The sequence below is a fragment of the Saprolegnia diclina genome (genome assembly GCF_000281045.1).
Source record: "Saprolegnia diclina VS20 unplaced genomic scaffold supercont1.21, whole genome shotgun sequence".
NCBI lineage: Eukaryota > Oomycota > Saprolegniomycetes > Saprolegniales > Saprolegniaceae > Saprolegnia > Saprolegnia diclina.
Window position 1 is genome coordinate 617,328 of NW_008246088.1, and position 11,597 is coordinate 628,924.

General features: G+C 57.3%; 7 protein-coding genes across 7 annotated transcripts; 3 read left to right on the forward strand and 4 right to left on the reverse strand.

Annotated features, from left to right (window-relative positions):
• Positions 1–9: 9 nt before the first annotated feature.
• SDRG_07475 (hypothetical protein) lies at positions 10–1,589 on the forward strand (the record flags this gene model as incomplete). Its single annotated transcript, XM_008613309.1, has 2 exons — positions 10–233; positions 620–1,589. The coding sequence occupies 2 exons, from the start codon at positions 10–12 to the stop codon at positions 1,476–1,478; spliced, it is 1,083 nt and encodes a 360-aa protein (XP_008611531.1). The 3' UTR covers positions 1,479–1,589.
• SDRG_07476 (hypothetical protein) lies at positions 1,508–2,439 on the reverse strand. The gene has a single exon (XM_008613310.1). It carries the CDS (start codon positions 2,331–2,333, stop codon positions 1,566–1,568), a length of 768 nt encoding a protein of 255 aa, XP_008611532.1. The 5' UTR covers positions 2,334–2,439; the 3' UTR covers positions 1,508–1,565.
• Positions 2,440–2,648: 209 nt separating this feature from the next.
• Positions 2,649–4,346, forward strand: SDRG_07477 (3-oxoacyl-[acyl-carrier-protein] synthase II; the record flags this gene model as incomplete). The annotated part of the gene is made up of 10 exons (XM_008613311.1): positions 2,649–3,050; positions 3,098–3,184; positions 3,232–3,313; positions 3,364–3,455; positions 3,507–3,599; positions 3,649–3,767; positions 3,814–3,938; positions 3,984–4,021; positions 4,067–4,138; positions 4,188–4,346. 10 exons carry the CDS (start codon positions 2,649–2,651, stop codon positions 4,344–4,346), a joined length of 1,269 nt encoding a protein of 422 aa, XP_008611533.1.
• Positions 4,347–5,210: 864 nt separating this feature from the next.
• Positions 5,211–6,656, forward strand: SDRG_07478 (hypothetical protein; the record flags this gene model as incomplete). The annotated part of the gene is made up of 2 exons (XM_008613312.1): positions 5,211–5,756; positions 6,153–6,656. 2 exons carry the CDS (start codon positions 5,211–5,213, stop codon positions 6,654–6,656), a joined length of 1,050 nt encoding a protein of 349 aa, XP_008611534.1.
• Positions 6,657–7,623, reverse strand: SDRG_07479 (hypothetical protein). The gene is made up of 5 exons (XM_008613313.1): positions 7,432–7,623; positions 7,187–7,392; positions 7,050–7,140; positions 6,962–7,006; positions 6,657–6,911 (listed from the first exon to the last, which is right to left on the reverse strand). The coding sequence occupies exons 1-5, from the start codon at positions 7,606–7,608 to the stop codon at positions 6,777–6,779; spliced, it is 654 nt and encodes a 217-aa protein (XP_008611535.1). The 5' UTR covers positions 7,609–7,623; the 3' UTR covers positions 6,657–6,776.
• A 281-nt stretch (positions 7,624–7,904) lies between these two features.
• SDRG_07480 (hypothetical protein) lies at positions 7,905–8,835 on the reverse strand. The gene is made up of 5 exons (XM_008613314.1): positions 8,654–8,835; positions 8,404–8,609; positions 8,267–8,357; positions 8,175–8,219; positions 7,905–8,129 (listed from the first exon to the last, which is right to left on the reverse strand). Exons 1-5 carry the CDS (start codon positions 8,822–8,824, stop codon positions 7,995–7,997), a joined length of 648 nt encoding a protein of 215 aa, XP_008611536.1. The 5' UTR covers positions 8,825–8,835; the 3' UTR covers positions 7,905–7,994.
• A 308-nt stretch (positions 8,836–9,143) lies between these two features.
• On the reverse strand, positions 9,144–10,261 carry SDRG_07481 (hypothetical protein). Its single transcript, XM_008613315.1, has one exon. The coding sequence runs from the start codon at positions 10,120–10,122 to the stop codon at positions 9,208–9,210; it is 915 nt and encodes a 304-aa protein (XP_008611537.1). The 5' UTR covers positions 10,123–10,261; the 3' UTR covers positions 9,144–9,207.
• Between the last annotated feature and the right edge of the window lie 1,336 nt (positions 10,262–11,597).

Below are 11,597 nucleotides of genomic sequence, written 5' to 3' on the forward strand. Positions count from 1 at the left end.
GCTACTGCGATGACCGCCAAGGACCAGGCCAAGGACAAGCAAGTAGCGAAACTCAAGGCCGACGTCCAGCTCTTGCTCAGTCTGGAGCAAGACCGCAGTGACGACGACGACGACGAAGACATGGTGCATGCAGAGGTAACGCCCTGCGCGTACTTGGACCCAAACTACGAAGCGCAGCCTCCAGCGTACATGGACACGGACGACCCTTGGATCAGCGACGGCTACGCAGTCTTGTAGTCGATATAGCATAGGACAGTAAACACTAAGTGAATAATCAAAACAACGTTTGTACTCGTGTTGTGTGTTGCTTGATGTTCTGGTACGCTTCTCAAATCTGGTAGAACCTCTTGAGGGCGTTCTAGTCACGCCTTGCACCTGCGAGCGTCACCTCCGCCATGTGAGTGCCATTGTGTACTCTAAGCGCACACTACCTAAGCTCGTCATTCCACCAATCATCGATCTGATTTACGCAATACCACCGCATGATTGGCTGATCGCCGTGAGCGAATGGGCCGTCGACCCTCACAGCGAGTCAGCAATACATGAGGTCCTTTTAAACTCTTAACGCCCGACCATATATTGAAGGACTCACAGCCCGAATTATAGCGCTTGTTGCAAGAACTACAAAAGCCAAGGTCGTTCATCGCACACCCGTCGCCTGTCGTCACCAGCTTCAAGTTGCGTGGTTTCAGCCAAACCGCAAGTTGGAACGGTTGACGGCGTGGACGTCGGCCGGCGTCATCTCCAACCGGCGCGTGTCGCACCGGCCATTTTGCGTGGACAAGACTGCCGACACGACGATGCCGGAAGCAGCATCGGCAGCCACGTGGGTCAACGCGCTCGGCTTCAGCGGCGGCGTGATCCTCTCGATCTGCACGGTGCCGCAGATCTACTCGATCGTCAAGACCAAGTCGGCCGGCGATGTCTCGATGGTCTTTACCGTCATGTACTTTTTTGGTGTCGCGACGTCGGCGGCCTACATGTTTCTCATCAACGCCTACGCCGCCGCGTGGCCGCTCGCGATCGAAACCATCTTTGGCGCGTCGCTTTGCTTCCTTGTCTACTACTACACGCGCGCGCGCCGGGCGCCGTACGACGTCATCGCATCCTCCCACCACTGCGAGGTCGACATGCAGCGCGAGCTCAAGCTGCTCCAAGCCAGCCTCGAGCTCGCCGTTTGGTTCGAGTCGGCGCTCAGAACCTTGGAGGCCGACATGGGTATTTCCTTGGGCGTATCGCGCCCGCCCTTGTCGCTCACGGTCACATTCAAAGCCCCAAACGCGATGTTTACCCAGCTCTACCCGTTCATGGTCATCCAAGCCGGCCTCGCACGCGTCGCAATTGCGTCGCCGAGTGTCTCGGAGACCGACTTGGCCGCCTTGCTCGCCGAGTGTCGGACCATGGGCAAGCGGTCGTTTGAGGCACCGACGTCGAACCACGTGCAAGGCTCGTACCGTCAGCTCGCCGACTCGGTGTAGAGACGAGTACGTTCTACTAGTATGGTACCAAGGACTTCGATGGCAGTAAGGTTTCAACTCGAAGCAGCATAAAGTTTGATGACGTTATTAGCAAAAAGTTGTGCCAACGAGGATGATGTCGGGCACGACTGCCTTGTCGAGACCGCGGTACTTGAGACCAAAGACCATCGTACGCAGGTCGTAGCCGTAGACCTTGTCGCCGACGTCGACGCTTTTACCGAGATGACTCACAACGTGGTGCCGCGTGTCGTTGACGCCCAAGTCGTTGGCGCTTGCGACTTCCAGCTCGACGACCGCGCCGTCGTATGGCCCCCACTGCTGCCCTGTGTAGTCGATATCCACCGGCTCGGCGTCCAAGACGATGTACGGCTCGCGCTCCATGCGAATGCGGATCGGCGGGTCGCGAAAGTACATGCTCGCTGTCACGATGCCCTCGTCGCCGGTCGACGGGTCGATGAGATGGAGCTGATGGCTCACGCGGGCGACAACGACGACGCGCGGCAAGTTGAGCTTGAGTGCGAGCGCTTTGGAGGCGACCACGAGGTCATACCGCTGCAGTGGACACACCTCGACGAGATGCGTGTGCTGCACAGCCGCGCTGCCGACGGTCCGCGACGTGGTAGTCCGGCACGGGAAGTTTGCATGAAGCTTCGTCACGAGCGTACGGGCGCGCGCTTGGTCGGCAAAGTAAAGGTCGAAGCCCGTGTCGCAGGGCTCGAGCACGAGCACGTCGGCGTCGGCGAGGACGCGATCGAGGACCAGCGCAGCCTGTGGTGTTGAGCTACTGCGGCGGACTTGTACGAGCGCCTTCCATGGCGTGCGAAGATGGCTCGAAGCGTAGTGGGAGAGATGCATCTTGGTGCTAAGAAGCGCAAGTGGAAATGAGGCAGCGTAGCCATCGCTCGGCGAATGCCACGAGGTCCGGCCGGAAGCGCACCGGAACGTTCGGCCACAGCGCGGCTCGTAGGAATGCTGGTCGTTCGAGAGCGTTGGTGGATATGGTCGAGTATCCGGCGACTAATCGAAAGGCTAGTCGGTAGAGCGAAAACCCCGTGAATATTCCGCGATTATCCGGATAAACAATAAAAACCTATGCGTCAAACCGATCTAGTCGAAAACCGACTAGGCGCATCCTGGTTGGCTGGTCATTTTGGACGCCGAACGAGCCCGATGTTTCCACCTCCGCCTGCGGCGCTGAGCCGACGTGTCGTCATCACTGGCCTTGGCGCGGTCACGCCCTTGGGCGTTGGCCTCGAGGCCACGTGGAACCGCCTCATCAACGGCGACTGCGGTATCTCGACCTTGACGTCGTTCGACACGACGGGCCTCGACTGCACGGTGGGCGGCCAAGTCCCGGACTTTGACCCGCTCGAGCACATCAACCGTCGCGAGGCGCGCAGCCAAGACGTGCGGTTCATTTCGTTTGCCATCGCCGCTGCCAACGAAGCCATCAAGGATGCGCAATGGACGCCGGCGTCGGACGCAGCCAAGGAACGTGCGGGTGTGGCGATCGGCGCAGGCATTGGCAACCTTCAGGAGATCGTCGAGACCGCAGCGCTTGTCCAGCAGCAGGTAATGCATCCTCGGATAGTCCACAGCCATTGTGACCATGCTTGTAGAAGTACCGCCGGGTTTCGCCCTTCTTTGTGCCACGTATCTTGATCAACCTGGCTGCGGGGCACGTCAGCATGATGCACGGCCTCAAGGTACATCCATACTACGCTACATACGCGAGAGCAAGCAGCGAACGTAGGGCCCCAATCATGCGTGCACGACGGCCTGCGCCACCGGCAGCCACAGCATTGGCGATGCCTACCGCTTCATTCGCAACGGCGGTACGCCGGTTCCGCATTCTCAGCCTCCGTAGACGAACGTCCATGCGTAGATGCGGATGTGATGGTCGCTGGCGGCTCGGAAGCGAGCTTGAACCCACTCTCGATGTGCGGCTTTCTCCGCGCCAAGGCGCTGGCGACAAAGGTTCTTGTGTATTCCACTGCGGCCGGTATCCCTAATGTACTTGCACTGTAGTTTAATGACAACCCCGAGGCTGCCTCGCGGCCCTTTGACGCGCAGCGCGACGGCTTTGTCATGGGCGAAGGCGCTGGCGTCTGCTTCCTCGAGGTAGCCGTCGCCGGTTCGTGGAAATGGATCGAAACGTGCTTGCGAGTAGGAGTACGAGCACGCCAAGGCGCGCGGGGCGCGCATCTACGGCGAGATCCGCGGCTACGGTCTGAGTGGCGACGCGCATCACTTGACGGCCCCGACAGAGAACGGGGACGGCGCCTTCCGGTAGGCGCAACGCAAGCTCGGATCATGTTGAATGGGACGATCCTAGCGCGATGCAGTCGGCGGTGGCGCAGTCGGGTCTTCAGTTCTCAGACATTGGCTACATCAATGCGCACGCCACGTCGACGCCTCTGGGTGACGCGGCCGAGAACCGCGCGATCAAGCGCCTCTTTGGTATGACTCTGGAAAGCGACTAGCACATTAGCCTCGTATCCATAGGGTCGCACGCATACAACCTCAGCGTCTCGTCGACCAAGGTGCGTTATTGGATCTGACCAGAAATCACATACGAGATGATATAGGGTGCCGTGGGGCACTTGCTGGGCGCGGCGGGCGCCATCGAAGCCATCTTTGCCCTCAAGGCCATGCACGAGGTAGCCATTTATTCCAGGTCGGACTATGGAAACGAGTGCGTTCGAGTAGAGTGTCCTTCCGCCGACGCTCAATTTGCATGAAAAAATCGACGAGTTCGACTTGGATTACGTGCCTCTCGAAGCCAAAGCCCGCACGGTCAACGCTGTCCTCTCCAACTCGTTTGGCTTTGGCGGCACCAACTCGTCGCTCTGCTTTGCCAAGATCTAGAGGTCGGCCATTAAAATGCACTTGGAATTGGCGTTTCTTTTAAATTGCTTGTGGTTTGTATGAGTTCGACTGATATTAAAGCCGATACGAGTGCATAGTGTATTTGAGTGAAAAATATGCAATTGTGAGACAATTGCTTGATTGGGATACTCCCTTTCTGCAACGCCAGCCCTCCTTTTCGATCCCGTCACGTTGTGCGCGCCTCCTTCTCGCTTGATCACCCTCTCTTCATGATGGCACAGTGCATGTGCTGCTATGACCAAGTACTTCTAGTGTACTAGTACTCCAGTATACTCGTAGATCCGTATTGAAAAAAGAGCAGACAAACATAGACTCGGCCTTGGCTTGCCTCTGTGCACGCTTCTGGTTCACCATCTGCCTGATGTGACTAAACTCTGTATGCAGGCGGCGGTCGTGGACGGGTGTACACCGGTACACCAGGTGTGAACGCTGTCCTCCGTACTAGTCACTATGCCAAACGGCGGGCCCAATATTGGAGGTATTGCAGCTGTGGAGAACCGCGCTGCTGCACTTCGAGGAAGACATCGTGCTAGTCTCTGGAGATGCAAGCAGAAGGGGTTTTGCCATGCAGCCTCGTTCGTCGTTGAGCCGCAGTGGCGCATGCCGTCTTTAGACTTGCGACATTCATACCAGGTCGGAGCAATCCTTCATTTCTCCGGCCCACCGGTTGCAAACATAGCATCTTGGCATCGAAAGGCGTGTGTTTTGATGGTACAGCTGCAAACTGAGGGATTTTCTCACAAAGATCCAGCCCGCGCATTTCATGCATCCATATCTACGAGTATCATGCACAAGTACAACCGAACTCTGAGCTGCATTTTCGCTTTTGCAACGTCCAACACCATGCCGGGTCCCCTACTCCTCACCTCCGAAGTTCACGTTCCGACGCAGACCGCGTGGCTCGCACCGCCGTCGTCGGCGCTGATTCTTGACCACCGCAAGGCCGATATCGTGGCCTCGCGCCATTGGCAGACATGCCGGGGCGCGTCACCGACGCTGACCTACTCGATGCAATTCGATGCCATTGGCTGCCGCCACATTGTCCTCGGTGTCTCGGGTCAGTGCTGCTCGCGCCTCGCCGACGTCGTTGGCATCGACTTTGACGTGCGCACGGGCGCTGTGCTCTGGACTTCAGAGCGCAACGTTCACTACGAGACCGACGCGGCGTACACGTACGAGTGGGGTGCGTCTGACGCGCACATCGTCACGGTCGAGCATGATGTGTCGGCGCACGAACTCCGCTTCTTCATGAACGGCATGTCCATGGGCATTGTGCTTCGGGACGTGCCCGAGTCGTGTACGTACCCAGCCATGGCGCTCCGAGGCGCACTGCAGCCCAACGCGACCACGATCGTGCGGCTAGTCGAAAACCCGCCCAACAATTCCCAAGTACTAGTATTTTTCTATGATAATTTACGTATTTTTCTGTGATTATAATGCGCGTTCTGGAAGGTTAGCGAGCGACGTGTGGCATACGTGAGGCACGGGTACTCGACATTGGGTACTCGAAGGAAATTGCAGCGCACGATGCACCCCGTCGTCCCTCGTTGCTTGAAGTTGATGGTCGAAGGCGCGAGAAACGGTCCTTGAAGTTGAAGTTGGTGGGACACCAAAGGTAACGACGGGTCGCGGAATTCGCGTTGGGTCCATCTAAAATCGAAGGTGGTCAAGTAACATCGTACGAGGCTAGTATTGGACTCGCCTTTCCCACTTTGCACTTTGCGATTATCCTTCTCCTACAAAACCATGCCTGTCTTCCCGGTGTCTCCGACCAGCATGTGCAAGGTCGTCGACCTCAGCTCCGCGGTGCCCACCAAGGCGGCGGCCCAGTGGCAACCAACAAGTCCGACGGCAACAACCCAGTTGACTGTCGCCGCCACCAAGCAGTGGCAAGCCTTCCGCAGTGCCACGCCGTCGACCGACTACACGGTTGAGTTTCAGTCGCTTGGCTGCCGCTACCTCGTACTCGGGTTGAGCGCCGAGCCGTGCGCACGCCAGAGCGATGTCATCGGTGTTCAATTCGACATTCGCACCGGCGCCGTGCTCAGGTCGTCCGAGCAGTTGGTCGATTTTGCGTCCGACGCCGCGTACTCGGTCGAGTGGCAAGCTAACGACGAGCTCGTCGTCCACGTCCAGCTAAATGCAAAGACGCGCGCCTTGAGCTACTTTGTCAACGGCCGTGCGATTGGCGTGACCCTTCGCAATATGCCTGCCGCATGCGTGTACCCAGCCGTCGCGCTTCGAGGCGCGGCCCTCGACGCGTCCGTGACCGAGCTCACGCTGCGATAAGTGGCACCAAACCTTGTAGCACTATAAAATTATCCTAAAACGACAATAAACACACAATATATCCCTGTGAGATTCTGCATATTAGAAGGCTCTCACAGAGTGCTGTATCCTATTCAAGTCCTATCCACTGTAGCGCCCGATGAGCGATGGCGGCGGCAGCGCGTCCATGATCTCGGGGTGCGCGATCATGTAGGCTTCAATCGTCGTCTTGCGGTCGCCCAGAAATGAATGCTTCAAGAAATCGACGTGGACTTGCTACTCGATAGCATCAGTCACCCTGAACCGCTCGTTGGTGACGAGTGTACCTCGCCGAGCTTGGCGACCGATAGGAGGCAGTGGCGGAGGTAGACCTACGCAATTCGCTGCTTTCTGTCGTATCTACAGGTGACGTACCCGGCACGGAAGAATGCCGCTCTCGGGACCCCAGCCCCAGATCGTGTCGAGACCAAACTGCCCGTAGCGCTCGTCAAAGAAGGCTTGACCACTACGATAGCACCAGCCTTTGAATTGCAGCGCATGCGAGAACGTACTTGGCTTGGACCACCGCCTCGTCGGTCCAGCGAAGGCACATGAGCGCCTTGTCTCTCGAGCCGTCCGTCTCTTCGTACTCGACTGGCTGGATGTCGTAGAGGTGCTCCCGGCGGCGAAACGATACCACTTGGTCTTCTGGCACTTCGAAGACACTCACGATAAAGCTGCTGCCCGGACTTGGCTCGACGCAGAGGCACGCAAACTCCTACGTGACGTCAAGCTACGGGTATCGTCGATGCTGCACCTTTGTCGTGGGGTTGGCAACCTTCTCGGGGAAGAAGATTGAGCCTGGCAGCGCGAAGACGCGGCGGTAGCCATGCACACGGCCAAGGCGGAAGCGCTGCATCGTCGCGCCAAAGGTCGACCGCGCCGACGTCTCGGAGAGGAGCGACCCGTACCCGAGGATCTTGACCATCGCCATCGTGGTCGACTTCCGAAATGCGATTTATCCGCGATGCCACGTATGCGTCTTGAAATATATTCATATATAAAGGCTATGGATTGTGAGAGTGAATATTCTTGTGACCGATGCTTGGAGCGTCGAGTTCCACCAGGACATCGGAACTCTTGCCCAGCCATTCGTTGACATTAGTGTCGGTCGATCGTAATATTGAGCTTTACATGTGAGCCCTATATTGTACTCGAACCAACGCAGTCTCACAGTCTCAAAATGGGATGCCGATGCAGCCACCAAAATGCTCACCACGACAACGTAGTCCACTGTGCCCACTTGATTTTCAACGGAATAAGATTTTGGTTGCATTCACAGTATTGGAGACGCGGATAGCCCTACGCAGCAGCGCAGAGCTACCCGCTGTAGCGACTCGCCAAGTGGGGCGGTGGCAGCTCGTGCATAATGTCCGGGTGCTGGGCCAAGTACGTCTTGATCGTCGTCTTGCGGTCGCTCAGGTACGTGTTCTTGACAAAGTCGTCGTAAACCGCCTAGTATGCGTCGTCCGAGCCACTCGCAGAAGGGTATGGTCGCACCTCGCCCAATTTTTCGACCGCAAGAATGCAGTGCCGCATGTACACCTGTACAATCTCACATTATTAACCGCATTGCAGGCGCGTGGTTGTACCCGGCACGGCAGGATGCCGCTGTCGTGGCCAAAGCCCCAGATCGTGTCGAGGCCATACGCTGTGTAGAGCTTGTCAAACTCGTCTTGGCCGCTACGTGCATACTAGTACTCGGCATCACATATTGTCGCAAGCGTACCGTGCAACAATGTACTCGGCGTCCGTCCAGCGGCAGCACATCAAGCCCGTGTTGATGCGGCCATTGACTTCTTCAAACTCGACGGTCTCGATTTTGAACTCTTCTTCGCGGGCATAGAAGCCCATGAGCTGGTCCTCGGGGATCTCAAACACCGAAATCGTAAACGAGCACCCGTCGCACGGCTCGGCCGAGAGGCTGGCCATCTCCTACGACGACGCTGTCCGCTAGAGCTGGTCGGCGCAGGAGGTACCTTGGTCTCGAGGCGCGCAATGTTGCGCTGGAAAAAGATGGACGCGGGGTGCGCAAAGACGCGTCGGTAGTTCTTGACGCGTGCGAGGCGGAAGCGGCTCACGTGGTGGCCAAAGGTCGACCGCGCCGAGAGCTCTGAGAGCAACGAGCCGTACCCGATGATGTTGACCATGCCACTTGCCGACTGATCATCCGGATATTTGTCAATTTTTATCCGGAATCCACTCAGATCTGAAATGGGTGTTGTGGCAAAATGGAGCAACTCAGCCGAGTCCCTTGGTGACGTAGAACAGGCCGCCAACAACGCACAGATGCGTCGGCAGTAACACACGCCCTTCGACCGGTAGCCGAGGCAGTGCACGACATGTGAGAACGGACAAGATCAATAGCCGCCACGACCACAAGGTAGTCCCCGCGTTGATGCGCCAACTTTCGGGCTGCGAGCAGCTCCGTACGCCACAGGGCGTGGCCTCGCCTATGGCGTGTACCCGTGGCGATAGACAATATGTCCATAATGTGTTCAAAAAGACTAGTAACAGATTAGCCGTCCCTGAATTACGCCTGGCAAAAGATGGTGCCGCCGTTGTTGCGCGGCATCGGCGGCGGCGGCGGCACGTCGCCGTTGATCTTCTTGCAGTAGCACGTGCCCAAGGGGTTGGTCGGCTGCGCCATGTTGCCGGTCGGGCCGAGGTACCACGCAAATGCGTTGGCGTTGCCATTCGTCATGCACTTGGCGCAGTCCTGGAACGACCCCTGGAAGTTGTTGACGTCGCCCGAGTACGGCACGTCGTAGTTGCCGTAGCAGACCTTGTACGTGTACGGGACTGCTGCGACGGCGCTGAGGTCCACGGCCTTGCTCCACACGGGATAGTAGTTGTTGGCCACGCTTTGCAGGACGCACGTCTGGCTGTACCGCGTGTACGAGACAGCGGCGCAGCCGACCGTGCTCAAGCAAGACACTTCACACGACTCGAGCGACGAGACGCCGCCCTTGGTCACCATGGCCGGGCCTTGAAACTGGTACCCCGGGTTCTCGACCCACTTGGACGACGACGGCAGCTTGGGTTCCTCCTTGCACGACTTGGTGACGCGGGGCGCGACGTTGAAGGCGCGGCTCGGGTCGACGAGCTGCTTCATGTAGCACATGCCCTGCGGCCCGTCGTTGTCCTTGACCCAGGCAAAGGCGTTGCACCCTGGGTTGCGCTTGCACGTGTCCATGCACCCGTCAAAGCCCGTATGGCTGTCGGCAATGTCCGAGCCGACAAGGTCCGAGTTGGTCGCGCACACAAAGTTGCGGACCGGCGCGCGGTTGCCGGGCTGGCACATGGAGAAGGTTCCGTCGTCCACCGGCTTGCAGAAGAAGCCACTGTTGCAGTCTTGCTCCATCAAGCACGGCTTGAACTGCTGCTGGCGCAAGTTGGCGGCGCCGAGGACCGACGCGATCGAGGCGAATGCAGCGAGGAGCTTCATACGGCCAATTGAAAAATGAAGGACGACTACGATGGCGAGCTAGCGACTGCTATCAGTGGACCCGGCAGCTGCCCGATGGATGTGTTGGGCGCTGCGACGGCGTGCGACTCAACGCTCAGTATGCTCGCACCGATGTTGGCCACACGAATTCAAATGATCGCAAGATCCTGAAAAAGATATGGCGACCGAACGTTGAAGTTGGTGAACCGGGTGGAATGACTATCAGTGCAGTGGCAAAGCAGCCGCACGAGACTGTCACGAGCAACGACTGCGTCAATGACACCGAGAGCCGTGCTGTAGAGACCAGCACGACGTTATGGCCGCGCTGCAGTCGCTGCTCGTGCAGCAACGGCGACAGAAGACGGTCGCGCCGGCTCCGAGTTGGGCGACGACGTAGTGTACGAGACATGTGCGAAGGGTAGCACTTGCACTTTCTGACAAATCTAAGGCTTCGTTCGGTTCGCGGCAATTATTTTTTAATCGATTATCGAAATCGCCATTATTAATGATTGCGTAAATGAGAATTGGGTTTGCAGGTCCATTATCGACCAAATCTCGTTCGGTTCGCCAAGAGCAATTATTCCACGCTCATCAAGGACTCGGTCCTTGGTGAAAGCCAGGTCAAACGACTGGCGGCAGGCGTGCCAGCCATCGATCGTCCAAGTACTGGGTCCACGGGGTGGAGGCAACGCAGTCACGCGTGACCACGGTTGCATTGCACTAGCTCTTGCGCTCGGAGTCATGCCATATCGGTGTGTGCGATCGTCCAGAGACTAGCCCTCGTCGTCGACTTAAGCGTGCTGAAAGCGCTCCCGCCCATCGGCGTGCGTCTTGTTGGTCATGATGTAGAGAGCCATGAGCAACACTTATGTCCTGCGCCAACCTTGCGACCACTAGATACAGTAGACGAAGACCTCACTCCTCCACGCGCGCAATAAGATCGAGATCGCTGCATGGGCCCTGCCCGCAACCTGCGCCCAGCGCACCTCGCTACAAGCCTCGAGTAGCTCGCAGTAGACGTGGTCTCTGTCTGGATGGATGAAGGACATGAGATGGGTTCATGGAGGAGCGCAACGAGTACATGCCGCCATGGCCGCTGCGCTTCGTGACGACCTTGCTTGCATGACGACAAATGAAGAATGAGTCGAATGGAAGAAACGCGTGGCTGTCAGAGACTACCTTTTTTCAGGCCTAATCAGCGAGGCTTTGTTTCGGATAATCCTAAAACCAAGCAATAATGAACCAGAAATTCCTCAGACCCCAATTTTTGAATAACGGCGTTATGAGCGCTTATTCCAAAAATCCTACCGAACGCTATCAATTATCACGATAATCGATTATTCCAAAAATAATCGTGGATGGGGTCTATAATGGCGAAATAAGTCCATTATTGGCCAACCGAACGAAGCCTAAATTTTTGTCAGTGGACCAGCCTCCAACCCCAACCAACCGCTACAGCTTGTCGTACGAGCAAG

Coding starts and splice junctions, on each gene's coding strand:
- SDRG_07476 (XM_008613310.1), bottom strand. CDS start 2,333: ATGCATCTCTCCCACTACGCTTCGAGCCATCTTCGCACGCCATGGAAG.
- SDRG_07479 (XM_008613313.1), bottom strand. CDS start 7,608: ATGGCGATGGTCAAGATCCTCGGGTACGGGTCGCTCCTCTCCGAGACG. Junction 7,141..7,186: donor GAGGCGGTGGTCCAAGCCAA/GTACGTTCTCGC, acceptor GTGCTATCGTAG/TGGTCAAGCCTTCTTTGACG. Junction 6,912..6,961: donor CGGTCGCCAAGCTCGGCGAG/GTACACTCGTCA, acceptor GCTATCGAGTAG/CAAGTCCACGTCGATTTCTT.
- SDRG_07480 (XM_008613314.1), bottom strand. CDS start 8,824: ATGGTCAACATCATCGGGTACGGCTCGTTGCTCTCAGAGCTCTCGGCG. Junction 8,358..8,403: donor GCCGAGTACATTGTTGCACG/GTACGCTTGCGA, acceptor GTATGCACGTAG/CGGCCAAGACGAGTTTGACA. Junction 8,220..8,266: donor GCGGCATCCTGCCGTGCCGG/GTACAACCACGC, acceptor GAGATTGTACAG/GTGTACATGCGGCACTGCAT.
- SDRG_07481 (XM_008613315.1), bottom strand. CDS start 10,122: ATGAAGCTCCTCGCTGCATTCGCCTCGATCGCGTCGGTCCTCGGCGCC.